At 34.3% G+C, this 14,045-nt stretch overlaps 4 protein-coding genes across 6 annotated transcripts; 1 reads left to right on the forward strand and 3 right to left on the reverse strand.

The window, feature by feature from the left end:
• Positions 1–213: 213 nt before the first annotated feature.
• AT5G50335 (uncharacterized protein) lies at positions 214–908 on the reverse strand. The gene has a single exon (NM_124414.3). The coding sequence runs from the start codon at positions 794–796 to the stop codon at positions 572–574; it is 225 nt and encodes a 74-aa protein (NP_568726.1). The 5' UTR covers positions 797–908; the 3' UTR covers positions 214–571.
• Positions 909–2,573: 1,665 nt separating this feature from the next.
• Positions 2,574–7,770, reverse strand: AT5G50340 (DNA repair protein RadA-like protein). 3 transcript variants are annotated; one of them, NM_001344887.1, is made up of 17 exons: positions 7,623–7,770; positions 7,334–7,516; positions 6,434–7,125; positions 6,285–6,340; positions 6,153–6,211; positions 5,951–6,022; positions 5,504–5,587; positions 5,148–5,255; positions 4,814–4,876; positions 4,645–4,725; positions 4,384–4,449; positions 3,998–4,153; positions 3,658–3,735; positions 3,499–3,537; positions 3,246–3,328; positions 3,055–3,127; positions 2,598–2,983 (listed from the first exon to the last, which is right to left on the reverse strand). In NM_001344887.1, the coding sequence occupies exons 2-17, from the start codon at positions 7,337–7,339 to the stop codon at positions 2,816–2,818; spliced, it is 1,884 nt and encodes a 627-aa protein (NP_001318773.1). In that variant the 5' UTR covers positions 7,340–7,516; positions 7,623–7,770; the 3' UTR covers positions 2,598–2,815. The 3 variants fall into 3 exon arrangements, with proteins under 3 accessions (NP_199845.3, NP_001318773.1, NP_001332610.1); NM_001344888.1 differs by having other exon boundaries at positions 7,334–7,770; NM_124415.5 differs by lacking the exons at positions 7,334–7,516; positions 7,623–7,770 and having other exon boundaries at positions 2,574–2,983; positions 6,434–7,268.
• An 811-nt stretch (positions 7,771–8,581) lies between these two features.
• Positions 8,582–9,049, forward strand: AT5G50345 (maternally expressed family protein; the record flags this gene model as incomplete). The annotated part of the gene is made up of 2 exons (NM_001085272.2): positions 8,582–8,648; positions 8,726–9,049. 2 exons carry the CDS (start codon positions 8,582–8,584, stop codon positions 8,923–8,925), a joined length of 267 nt encoding a protein of 88 aa, NP_001078741.1. The 3' UTR covers positions 8,926–9,049.
• A 607-nt stretch (positions 9,050–9,656) lies between these two features.
• On the reverse strand, positions 9,657–12,967 carry AT5G50350 (uncharacterized protein). Its single transcript, NM_124416.4, has 7 exons — positions 12,121–12,967; positions 11,534–11,701; positions 11,244–11,342; positions 10,861–10,980; positions 10,634–10,771; positions 10,212–10,541; positions 9,657–10,105 (listed from the first exon to the last, which is right to left on the reverse strand). The coding sequence occupies exons 1-7, from the start codon at positions 12,790–12,792 to the stop codon at positions 9,878–9,880; spliced, it is 1,755 nt and encodes a 584-aa protein (NP_199846.1). The 5' UTR covers positions 12,793–12,967; the 3' UTR covers positions 9,657–9,877.
• Between the last annotated feature and the right edge of the window lie 1,078 nt (positions 12,968–14,045).

The following is a 14,045-nucleotide window of genomic DNA, read 5'->3' on the forward strand; positions in this document are numbered from 1 at the left end:
AGAAAAAACAATTTACTGTATAAGTTTTGACTTCATAAAATGGTTATCATATGTTGATGTAAATTTTAAATGATTTGATTGATTTCTAAATTTGATAAAATTTTGATTTGGTTTGGATAAATTAAGGAATTTCATTAATTATCACTTTTAATACTTTTCACAAATACCAATCTATTAAAAAAATTGAGTCTCCCCATTTTTTGGGGTCAAAGATTAATCTTGAGTCATAGACTAATCATATATATGTTCAATATACAACTAAAAAAGTAATTTATAAAAGAAAATCAAACGCAGTAATCTTTTATTCGCATCCTCAATATGTTTTCCGTTAATACAATAAAAGACTACAACACAAAACAAAACAAAAAATAGATTAAAACATAGAAAAACTATAACACAAAACAAAGTATTAAGAAGTTCTCTGCGCAAATGTGCAGATTTAAAACCTCATATTGAACAAAAGTATCAATAAAATCAACAAATATATAGATGACTAACTTAAACGTAGTTTGAAGAGTAATTAACAGAGGATGCTGACATACTGTTACAACTAAGATATATATGTTGATAGTTAGAGATGATAAGAGAAGGATGAGCAGGCGATGCAAGCTAGGAGGAAGATGGCTGAGGAAGCTCCATCGTTATCGAGATTACTAGTGCTTCGCTTGAATCTGCAACTTTTTTCTTTGTTGCAATTTGTGATTGATTGCATCTTCTTCTTCTGATGACGATCATCTTCTTTACATCTCTTTATGATCCCTCTCTGCTTCATTGCTTCTTCTGCTCTGCACACCATTCTCTTTTTGGTGAAAGAGCTCAGAGAATTTAGTGTAGGAGTACAAGAGTCCCACTTCGTATCTCCATATATATAGAGCCAAGTTTTTTTTTAATAATAAAGTATAAACTATAATTTGGACTAGTTCGAAATGGCATTTTAATAATTTTTGCTTGGATCTATGTTCTAAACCACCAAACCGTATTTTAACACGTGTAAATGATGCATTTGCTCAAAAGTTTGTTATTCCAAATTCGTTGTGTTTACTATGTACTACTATATTTTGCTTGGATATTTGTTCTAAACAACCAATTAACCAAACCAAATTCGTTGTGTTTACTATCCACTGAAATAAATGTAAAAACAGTATTACATTATCAGAATCAGATGTATGTTAAAGTTAACATAAAACTTCCAAATATTTGCAAGATCCATGCATGGTGACCTAAAATTTTAATAATCCCACGGTTTCAAGTTCAGGATTTAGGACATTAGATTATTTATTTATAAGCTTCCAAATACTACTAGTTTGTAGCTACTCAAGACAGTATTTGTTTTCTTCGACACATAGACCCCAAACTGTGTTTCTATATGAGATTCAATGCATCTCTTTCTTATTTTAAAATCAATAAATGAGTATACTCAAATTGTTACGATAAAAGAACTCAGAGAATGTTTCTTTTTGACTTGGTTTTTTCAACCCAAATTAACAAGAAACAAAAAATGTCAAGATAAAAGATTTATTCTTTATATTTTTCTTCTTGTTTATGTCTATAAACTATGGAGCTCCTGGTATAATATAATATATTTTAACTCTAAAATTATGTGTTTTAGGTTAAGTTTTTGGGTAGTTGCTAACTGATAGATAAATTTTTGTGTATAATAAATATTTAAGTAAGAGCTACAAAACAAGTTAGTTAGCAATGATAATGGACAATGTTATGGAGTTGCGACCGTTGTTCAAACAACAGCACATTTGGTTCTCTAAATAGGAATCCAAATTGGATTATCCAATCATTTGGGAAGTGAATATTGTAACGTATTTGTAACATGCATTAAACCCTCAAATTATTTAATGACCAAAGCCTAGTACCAATGATTTACTACACTAATATACTACTGTAGATGCGTTGAATTCTTTGTCATTGTTATAACAAAATGTGGAATTATTGAAAACGTAATGGAGGAAAATGAAAATGGGTTTTGGCGGGGAGCGAAAGAAATGCATGTGGAGAAGACAATGTCACATGCGACATGTGAGAACGTTATGATGTTTGGTCTGAAACGGCGCCATTATGTGATTTATACATTGCATTTCCCTCTCACATTTACTCATCAACCCATTCCATTCTTTGTTTTTAAATTTGAAATGTAAATATCAATAATCCTAATGAATCATAAAACTTGTCGATCATATTCAATGATCGACCTCATTGTATGGTGGCCAAAAACAAACCAAAATGCATTTCAATTATCCTCTTCCTTCGGGGTTTCAATTTAAAGAAATAACAAGATCGTTGTGTTGCTTCATCTAACCCTTAAAGCTTCATTGCTCGGTTAATGGACTAATCGCTTTTGTTTCCATGTTTGTTTTTATCTTCTTCTTTTTTTGTTTTTGCCATAAGACCAATTCCATAGGTTATGCTCTTCAGTAAAACCTAAACAATTTCATTATCTTCAATGAGTGTATACACCCCAAAAAAAAACCTGAAATGTATAAATTGAATTAAACTGAAAATGTAAATCAATTGGCTTCATTCAATAAAAACTAAACTAAACTAAATTTAGTAGAGTAACAGAACAAATTAAAGTTTTTCCAACTAGTTGAAACATGTGTAATCATATTTTATAGCATAAGTTGCATCATATCGAACCGAATTACATATGGTTTGAACTGGTTTTAGTCTCCATAAAACTGCTAAAACTAAAACCAGAAAAAGAATCAAACCGAACTAAACCGTAATTGAATTGCCACCCAAAAAAAAAAAAAGATACACATTTGTTAATCTCAGTCTCCTCTAAACACAAGGCGTAATCTCGTTATCCCTTAAACACAGCATTGATTAACTCTTTCAGATTCTTGCATCCGATTATCTCAATCTCTTTCAAACTCAACGCCTTAAGTGATTCCTCCACTGATTTAGGAACTACACATTTGTTAAACCCAAGCTTTGCCACTGTACTCACCCTTTTCTCCATTCTTGGTACCTGTACCATTATCCTTCAGTCATTTTCATCTAACTGCTAGATAACAATTAGCTGATTCTTTTATTGCTTACCGTGCGAACCTCTCCCCCAAGACCAATCTCGCCAATGAATGCTACACCGTGAGGAATTGGAAACTCCAAGAAACTGGATTTAGGCAATAAAAGAGCAGTGCTTCATTTGCTGCCAGCTAATAACTAAATAACGCAAATCTTGCAGATTCTATGAGACTTTTTAAGAGCACAAAGAAGTTAAGAACACTCACCTGCTACAAATAGCTGCTGCTATTGCAAGGTCACCAGCAGTCTCAGAAAGAGCCATTCCGTTAGCGACGTTCAGAAAAATCCCCTGAAGCAAACTTTTATTATTATTAACAGGACTGCGATCACTAGGACACTAAGTGACCATTCACATAGATAATGAAGATTGGAGTTTAATACGCTTCATATCATTTATAACAGCGCCACTATGTTACTAGAAGAACAAGATTCACATGTGGAGTAACATTGCTGACTTACATTTTCCTGAATTCTAAGACCAGCTTGCTTCATAAGAACCTGTCATATGATAAGGCAGAACATAACAAAACGATAACAGTTATCAAAAAGGGGCAGTACACAAACGTAATTTGTTATTAGAAAAAAAAAAAAGAAGATAATATTAGTAGTAGCACTCACTGCAATTATCATGTCAGCTCTGCTTGCTTGAACACCATTGACATGCCTTGAAACTGTTGAGCCAGGGGAACACAATGCCTACATAATAACAAAAAACAATGTTTAAACAAGAACTACAATAAATTGCTTCAATGTTCATAAGCACATATGAGGCAGCTAATGATGAGAGATCAGCATTGTCGCCTATTCAGAACCAACATAACAGCCATTGCAAGTCATGATTTTCATCATATTGACAATAGCGAAATTTATTAAGACTTTCAAAACACAGTTTCACTTATCGAGCCAGAGCCCTTTTACAATTTTTTGAAATCTGAAGCAGAATTATCCGGTCATCTACCTGAACTTCAATTAGGAAACTCCGAGATCCATCCATAACAACTGCTACAGCTAATCCAGCTAAAACATCTGAATCTGGGTTCTGTTGACTAAGATATATGCCACTTGGGTTTGAGACCACTTCAAGTCCTGAGTTTGCCATTTCAAAAACTCCAAGCTGACAAAGGAGATAGCCACAATTTATTCGATAATTTTCAACTCGAACTAGAAATAAGTGTACGGATAACACGCAAACTCAAACCACATAAAGAATAAAGGGAACAGAATCCACAGATATAAGAAGCTTGAACTAGCAAGTTCTCGATAAAACAGAAAGGAGGCAGTAAGGGAAATTACTAATCATGATCTAATCTGCAAAGGCATACTATCAAGGATTTGTATACATACTTCATCAGTCGACCCAAACCGATTCTTCACAGATCGAAGCAAGCGGTACGTTGATGACTCTTCACCCTGAAATTTGATGGAAAGTACATGTCAACTAATCATCTTCTGTTATATCTCCTAATAAATTAAGCTCATATATTGTTATCGTCTAGAAAAGAGGTTATAAAGTTAATAAAAAATAACCCGAAGTATTTAGTTAGAATTGCAAAGCCCCTTATATCATGATTGCATATCTAAAGACATCAGAAAGTTAAAAAGCACCTCCAAGTACAAGACAACATCTACTATGTGCTCCAAAACACGAGGTCCTGCAATATCGCCCGCTTTCGTAACATGTCCAACCTAAAACAGAAAGTGACGTGCATAAAAGATCTGATCCAGATCAAACACCAGATCCAGATATGGAAGGAAAAGGATGGTGCTTACTCACCAAGAAAACAGGGATATTAGATTTCTTAGCAAAACGCAACAGGGTTGATGTGCATTCTTTAACCTGCCACCATCAGAGATTTCCAAGAAAATAGCCGTTTCAGCAGACAAAAAGAAAGTTACGAGAAAAGCATATGCAAATAGAAAAGAGAATGCTGGAGCCTGGTCTTCATCTAACACATAAAAGTCTCCTTTTAAACATCATTAAAAAAGATGTGTGATTCTATGTAAAAAGGGAAGCAGCAAAAAGCATTATGGCATAACTTCCTGCTCATAGTAATTAGAAGAAAATTTAAGTGAGAGACTAAGCAAATAGAGGGTAAAAACTTTTAAACCTGTGTGAGACCACCAGCACTTCCAGTCACATCTTTTAGGTAAACGGTTTGAATTGAGTCAATTATGAGAGCTCGAGGAGATAGTCGATGAGCTTTGTTTAGAATGTCCTGAAATAAATCATAACAAAACGATTTGCTTCAGGTAAATTTAAAGTTATGATACGCAAAGGCTTGGAATTTCACACAGTAGAGTTGGTGTCTGACACGTAAACATGAAGAAAATTAACTTGGAGATTAACAGTTATGCACAAAATAGGAATATACAGCTCATTGCTTAGGTGTTTAAAGAAGTTCTAAACTATGACTTCCGTTTGTTTAAGATAATAAGAATATTCATTCACATAAAAAAAGTATACCTGAAGATCCGAACTCGAAAACAGGTAGAGCTCTTCAGTTTGAATTCTCATCCTGTCAGCCCGACTTCCTATTTGCTCGACACTCTGCAGTGGGCAAAAAACAGAAGAATTTCTGAAGAATGTGTAATCAAGTCAACAGAATGCGTGGGATGAGATCCTTAAGAACAAACTAAAATACGATATCTCTGCCATTAAATAGAAAACGCGAGAAGAAAACAGCCAACAATTTTGAAGTGCAGATGCGCAAAATAAAGCTCCTAACTAAAACTCAAGCTATGATTACTTTGTTGCGTCTTAAACATGTGCAAGTAAGCTCATTCAGACCATCTTAAGCAGCATAGTTTGAAAAAGAAACAGCCACGGAGCAATTACACAATCCACGAGTTTGATCAGAAACCCGACAAGAAGCAGAAACTTTGAGAAAAATAGAACATGACTAGTACTAACCTCTTCACCAGAGATATACAAAACCGGTGCTGGTTCGGCCAACTCACTCCCCTCAGCAATTATAGATGCAATCTTCCATTTGAGAAAATAGGAGAGAATCAGTTAGCCTGTTGTGTGCATTGCAAACACCCAAACCACAAAAATTTACAAATTTGCAAAGGGAAGACAAATTATTCAAACACCATAAATCACATCTCCTAACCTGCAACAACAAAGTACTCTTGCCAATACCAGGATCACCACCAATCAAAATCAGAGAACCTACAAAAAAACAACACCATAGTAAGTCAAGAGCGAAAGACTGAGAATTAAAATCATAAAGACAGCATAAAACCTGGAGCAAGACCACCACCAAGTACTCTAGCAACTTCATTCCCAAAAAGTCCAGGCCTTAACATAATAAAATGCAATCATCAAAACAAACACATAACAAAACAACAAATACTCGAATCAATAAACACCACAAGAAGTGATATCTCATACAGTGAAATTCTCCATTGTTGTTGAGTAATGCCATGAATAACATCAGTCAATCGATGTGGCTGAACCGTAGCTTGCTCAGGTAACCAAGACAAACCCTTACCCTCCGTAAAACCCAAGCCAGTACCGTTGCCACCACCACCACTAGCACTTGACTCAGAACCTTCAGAAAAACGTTTCATAGTCCCAACCTTATGACAAGCACGACAACTCCCCCACCATTGCCCTTCCGAGTGACCACAGCTCTCACAAACCCAAACAGTTTTCGATTTCCCTTTCTTCGATTTGTTCATAACTACTTCCCCTGGATTCCATCGTGGAGGATTTGAACCTGATTTTCTCGATTTATCATCGGAGAATCCAATTTTGGTGTCTTTGTCTTCTCTGTTCGAATTCGCGTCCTGATTGGAGGAATGAAGGTCGAAAACGGAGGCGACGGGAGATGATGAGAGACGACGGAGACGAAGACGGAACCGGACCGGAGATATAGGAACCGTGACCGGATTGGAAGATCGGAGGAGGAGAAGAGAGTGGGCTCGAGTGTAGAAGCATCTGAAGCATCTCATGTCTGCGATCAACATCAACAACAAACTCAAAAACCTTTCTCCACTGTTGCTGGTTAGGGTTCTGAGCTCCGAGGTTCGAAACCCGCCAATTTCACAAACACGACTTTGCCGCTCAGTCTTCTTCTGCGACTTCACATAAAAAGAAGTTCAACTTCAAAGTTAATAAGATTACTGAAATAGAGAATTTTATGTCATTGATACATTACTTTGGCTACTAATTTATGCTCAGAATTCTTTTATATAACGCTATAGTAATTATTTCTATGCGTTTCACCATTTGATGATCTTGTTTTTGAAACAATTTTATAGTTAGCTATCATTTCTAAAAGATCCTTACGAGCATGCAGCTGTGAGATTGTAACAACTAGACTGGTTTCTTTGCTCGGACCATGATCGACGTTTTCTGCATAAGAAATCGCTACAAGATTCTCGTTATCTTCTTCCTCATCACTCAAATACTCTTTCTTATATGGAGCTCCATATCGAGTTCAGTTGCATGTCTTGCTCCAAGTCCATTTTTCTTCAAAAGAACGCAAAGCACATTAGGGCACTACAACATATTTAATAAACTTGCCAGAAATAAAATAAAAAAGTTTACAAAGCTTTTCTAACCAAAATTCATTAACCTTTTTAGGAATAGTCTTTTGCGCTAGTACTTTGTTTTCAAGTCTGTATTCATGCATGACTCAATCAGTCGATCTTCTCGCCTTACTATTGTTGCCGAACTTTTTTCTTGGACAGAAGAAGCACCATTTAAGATCTCCAGTCCTTAGGATAAGCCTCTCATTTACGATATGATATCTTATCCTCGTATAATTACAGTTACAAACTTACAAACAACAGTAATTACGATATGCCTCTCATTTACGATATGATATCTTAATACTTTAATAGAAAAATATGTTAAGAAAATGATATCTTACTTTCAAAATAATTACGATATGAGTTTTGACTAGTTACAAAAATAACAATAGTATATTATTAATAGGTTTTTTGCTTCCAGCCATGAATTGTTCGGGCCGCTCTGATTGTATCATGTTATTATGGAACTCATATAAATATGTATATAGCGACACTAGATTTGTGACAGGTAATTATGGATTCATTTGCGTTAGATGGAACCACAAGGTCCACAAATTAGATGAGAATTGTTTTCTAGTGAGACTGACTTAACAATTTGTTCTCAAAACAACTATCCAATACCAATTTAAATATATTTTCTTGCATAATGCTAAAGATATGTTGTGTAAAATATAATATATATTTTTATATTAATAAATAGATAAATAGGATGGTCATGTAAAAGTAATGATTTATTACATTTAATAGAAATAATGTCACATGTAAAAGATCTAACCACAAATCCAAATAAAAATCAAAATTTTGTTGGCATTTGTTTTTTTTACAGGATACATTAATTAACTCGACTTTTGGCTATTTTATAATTAAAAAAAAATCTATGGGCTTTTAAGAGATTATTAATACTACTATACGAGATGTGATCAATTTACACACTATATATATAGTCATGCCTTACCAAATCAAAGAACAAAACATTTCTTACTTCTTTGAGAGAAGAATTACTATGATCTCATCATCACATTTCGCTATCTTTTGCATCATCCTCGTTTCATTGTTTGCTCTTCAACAATGTATGTTTTGTACATATAGCTTATTCATCAACATATATACCACAATTGTTGTTAAAATATCTATAATTTTTTTGTAGATGAAATTGGAAACATGGAAGAGAATCTGAACGCCAGCAAAATAGTTGTATATCTATCACCGTGTGTTAGAAAACGTTGTAGCTTTAGCTTATTCAAGAACTGTCATTGCTGCAGAGGGAAGTATCACTTTTGTTCAAAGAACATAAAAGTATGCGAGAAGGAGTGTCTTAGACTTAACCCACCGCGACCTCTGCCATAGATATGGAAAACTTGCAAATGAGTTTAAAAAGAATTGATAAATCTCTTTTCAAGAAAAAAAAAAAGAATTCATAAATCTTATTGTTTTCGTCTTTTTGATTTAAAATAATAAATATGAATCGTGTAGCTATCTATTTCGCTTTCTTTTATCATAAAAAAAATATGTGATTCCAATAAATATATATATATATATATACAATCGTATGTAACTCAAAATAACTTCTAAAGGTCTACGACAAAATTACAACAATTAGAAATACCTAAACTATAACAGAATAAGAAATTAGGAATAATATGAATATATGGCTCCAACAGTTACTATTCCCAAATTTTTGGTTGGTTAAGGAAAACGTGAAATTCTACGGTTTTTGGTTTTTTCGAATATTAGTTTGATTTTCTGTCGATATTTTTCAATCAAAAACAGAATCACAACACTCTAAAAAGGGCCAACAGAAAACTATACAATATATTTATTAAGTAAAAAAATTTTATACATATATATATATATATATATATATATATATTTTTTTTTTTTTTTTTGTCAACCACACAATGATTAAATATTTTATATTCTTATGTTATTAAATATATAATTAGGATGTTTATTTTAAAGTAAAAATTTATTACATTTAATAAAAATGACACATGCATGCAAAAGATCTAATAACAACTACAAATAAATATCAAATTTCGTTTTGTCGTTTTTTTCTTTATATGTAGGATTTACACTAATTTAGTTGACATTTGGTTGATTGATTATCAAACAAATCTAACAAGTTTTATGAGATTAACAATGGTTAATTACATACTAATTTCCATATATATAGTCGTACCTTACCAAATGAAACAACAAAAAAAGAAAATTAAGAGAAGAATCACTACAATGTCATCATCATCATCACATTTCACTATCTTTTGCATCATCTTTCTCGGAAGCTTGGCACGGCACTGCCTTAGATCAATGAGCGGCTACATAGCACAAGACTTCCCGAACTGATTCTATGCCTTAGCTTCCACGTCTCATTTAGAATATCTGAGCTGTTAGGTCGCTTCAGATACTCCGCTACATCTATCTTTAGTGTTTTTGTGGGCATCACAGGCTTCGTGACCGAGTCATATGGGCTCCAGCTTCCTCTGCTACTTATGGTACCAATGCTCGTCCCTCGCCCACTCGATGCATCCTATCAGCATACATTCATGTCAGAGAAACTTTCTACGAGTCATCTATCTAACCGGCTATAGTTTTAGACCCGTAAGGAGTACGGTCAGTGCAAAAAGTATTGTTACCTGAGTTGTATCCGACTCCCAGACAAGAGATTTTGAATTTGGGGTGTGCGGCGACTTGATAAGGCATGCCACTGCAGCAGACACGTCTGGAGTTTCCCATTGCAACCAAGGGAGCATAACACCGTCCATTTCAACAGAAGTACTCTTAAGAGCACTGGTGCTTTGAGAGCTTTGTGTTTTTATCATTCCAAAACTTGAACTACTTTCGCTCCTCTCATCCTCCAGTGATGAAAAGTCTGTGTCTTCTATGTTTGAAATGAATTCGTCGATGAATTGCTCTGCTTCATCTGTCAAACACATGGACATCCTCCTGCTCCGGTCCTTGCTCCTCTGTCAAAATAAAAGAATGTAATTTTATCTTTTTATGCAAAGAATAAACCAGAAGAGGAAACATATGCTGTTCTGAGAGTTGTAATACTCACCTTTCGCGTCCGCAATGGCTTTTCCTCAGCTTCAGAGCTATTTTCAGTGAGTATTTCTTTCAAGTTCACAGAGAGCTCTCTACCACGCTGCTCCTCCAACATAATCTCAGCCAGCAACTCTCGCTTGCGCTCCTCAGACTGCCAATTTAAGGGGAAACGAAGTGTTGTATATTTGGTCAATTCTTCAATGAAAGAACCTAGCAAATAGACGCAAAGAGAAGTTGTACCTCTTGCAATTTTGTTGCATAACCTTTCGTAGATGTGGAGACACCACGGTTATCATCAAGAGATTTCCGCTGGGAACCATAACCAGAGTTCCCCAAAGATTCTCTTTTCTTTGGTGTTGCCTGTATTGACGTTGTTCATTAAAGCAACAATAATAATACATCAATTAACAGTTGTAGGATATTGTTCTACTTTAGTCATCATCTCTAATAAACCATTCTAAAATCTTATTCATATAGATTCCCTCAGTTAAATGAAACATCCAGAAAGATCTGCCCTTTTTATAGGACTAGGTTGGTTTCAAGCAGAGAGTGGACACTCATATAATTAAGTTAATATAGTTCTGAGAAAAATAAAGAAATAATCGTTGGTTGAAACCACAAACCTTATTTTGGGCATATACTGTTCGAATTATCCTCTCAGTTCCATGCTTGCTGGAGCTGGAATCCTTTCCTTCATCATCTGTGACTGCAGAAGACTGGCTCTGTAACATTCCAAACAATTTTTCTCCAATTAGTAACAAGAATTATAACATTTCCAGCGTATGGAGGTACACCAAATATATATCATACACAAAAAGATTAACGAATCCCCTAAACAGAAACACAAACACGCACAACAAAACGATTTTTAAACAAAAAAAGAATCTTTAAACCAAATTATATTTAGACTTACAGAGTAGCCATCATGGTATTTGATTGGATTCTGGCTAAAAGACCTCCTAAGACCTTGTCTATTATCTGAAGCAGCAGATTTCTGAGAACCACTATTTTGACTCTTTCCACTCATGAAGCTCTTCACATCCCTTGAACTGCTTGAATACTGAACTTGATCTACATCACTCTGCAAATGTAAAATAATTCATGTCGATCACACTCCTCCAATATACAAATACAAATCACTACTCATATCAACAAGCCAAATGCACACAACAATGAAAATGTTCATACGCAGCTTCTACTAATTCAAGATGGTAAATGATACAACTGTTTATACGACTCATAAATACGCACAATAAATTGAATATATCAAAATCAGACCTAACAAACCAAGCAAGCATGGTCCTGTTGCTACAAAGTTATCTCATAATCACAGCTAAAATTATAATGGCTTGATAATTATAGCTTTCTAATAAAGTTCCAAATGTAACTAAAAAGGTAAAAAGTTCCTAATAGATTGCATCACATCACACCACTCAAGAGGGCCCAAGAGAAACTATACAATAAGAAGATACAAAGTAAGCAATCACAAAAGTGTAATACCTCAGAATTCTCAATCCGACGACGGACAACAGAAAGCGACCGTCGTCGCCGCGAATTCGCGTTCTCACGATCTCCCTCAATTACACCACCACTGTTCTCGACCTTAACCCTCTCATTCGGTTGTCTAGAAACCGACCTCCGCCGGCTCGAATTGTTGCTCACCGAATCAACCTTACTTGAACCACCACGATTATTACTAGCCGGCTGTCTAGACAACGACCTCCGTCGCCTCGAGCTTTCAGTATCAGCATCTAACCTCCGTAAACCACCGTTACCACCACCAGAACCAACCCTAGAAACAGACCTTCCCCTCCTTTGCGAATTCGTAACCTCTCCGCCGGTACCGCCGCCGGAATTTCTTAAACCAGATCGTCCTCTTTCTCCGCTACTAATCTCGCTCTCGCCGGAGAACGATTCAAAAAACTCGACAGCTAAATCATCGAGGCTAATTTCACCGAATCCAGAACCTCTCACGGTGTTAACAAACTTTCCCTTCCTCATCGGAGTCACTTCAATGTCTGGATCCGGCATGCGGTGAGAGAAACGGCTCAAACTCCGGTGTCTCCTAGAAGCTGACCTCCGTGTAGAGTAAGAAGAGTCGTCGCCACTCTCGGAGGATTTGGCTAGAGACGTCGTTCGCTTCATCGTTGAATTGAAAGCAGAAGTCGCCATTGGAAGAGAAGGAAGGAGGCAACTCTACTGGAGGAGGAGGAGCGGATGATTCGACATTTTGAAATTGTTGAGCTGTTTTGAGGAATCAATTGCATATGATATGCTCCCAATTAATTCATTTTTGACTTAAATGCATTCGAATTTTTTAATACGTTAATTATTTTTCCATTTCTTAATCAATTATGAATATGCCAATTTTTTGTATGGTATTCGTGTATTATACCTTTTTGAAGAATTTATAAATTTTATCCTTTTTTTTTAAGTACAAAAATATAAATTTAACATGTATTTTATTCGTTATATTTGGATTTAATCAGTTGTAGTTGTATTTACGGTTATAATATATATTTTTATTATTTTTTGAGTTATAATATTTTGTATAGAATATTTTTACCAAAATAAAATCTTATTTTGTCGTTATATTTGAATACGTATTCTTACCAAAATAAAATCTTAAATATATATAATGTTAAGTATTAAAAAATAATATATTCGTAAAATTTTAGTAAAAATAACAATTTTAAAAAATTTAAGTGAAAATGCAAAATTAACAATATTTTTTATTATAACAATTGCAAAACATCATATTATATAGGAATTTTATTTAAATGTGGAATATTTGGGATTCATCCGAAATCACTGACATATCCTACCTTACTAAATTATTTACCAAAATAATACTATTTCTTTACATGTACATTTAAAAAGTTTTTTAAAGTTTGGTAAGAGATTTGCTTATTTTAAACTACTATTCTGAGGGCAACATTAAGAAAAATAAATTATTAGGCTCACTAATGCAGAAGCATAAGCTTGAGTAAGTAGAAAAATCAACTCAAAATGAAGATAAGCATGGTTATTTTGCTTGTAGCAGATTTATTTAAAGGATATTTTAAATTTATTTTTTGTTTTTATGGGTCATCTACAATTATACACTCTACAATAGCTTTAGTAATTGTTTTGCCGTTTTTAATTTTTAAATTGAGGGTTTATTTTCATCAAAAAAAATCTAGAAACGGTGTTTAATCGAGTGAAGGTTGTGTTTGATGATACAAAGAACAAGAGAACAACCAAAATTATTAACCAAACCAAACAACGTATGTTTTCTTTTCGTTTGATCTTTTCGTTGGTCGTCGAAACTCATATAAGTTTGATAAATTTTTGTATTTATATGTAGAGAACATAAACTTATAAGGTTAGGTGCGTTATATATGTCCTTAACTTCCAATTTAGACTAAGACATACACGTGTTTGTA

Source organism: Arabidopsis thaliana, chromosome 5 (genome assembly GCF_000001735.4).
Source record: "Arabidopsis thaliana chromosome 5, partial sequence".
NCBI classification, from domain to species: Eukaryota; Viridiplantae; Streptophyta; class Magnoliopsida; order Brassicales; family Brassicaceae; genus Arabidopsis; species Arabidopsis thaliana.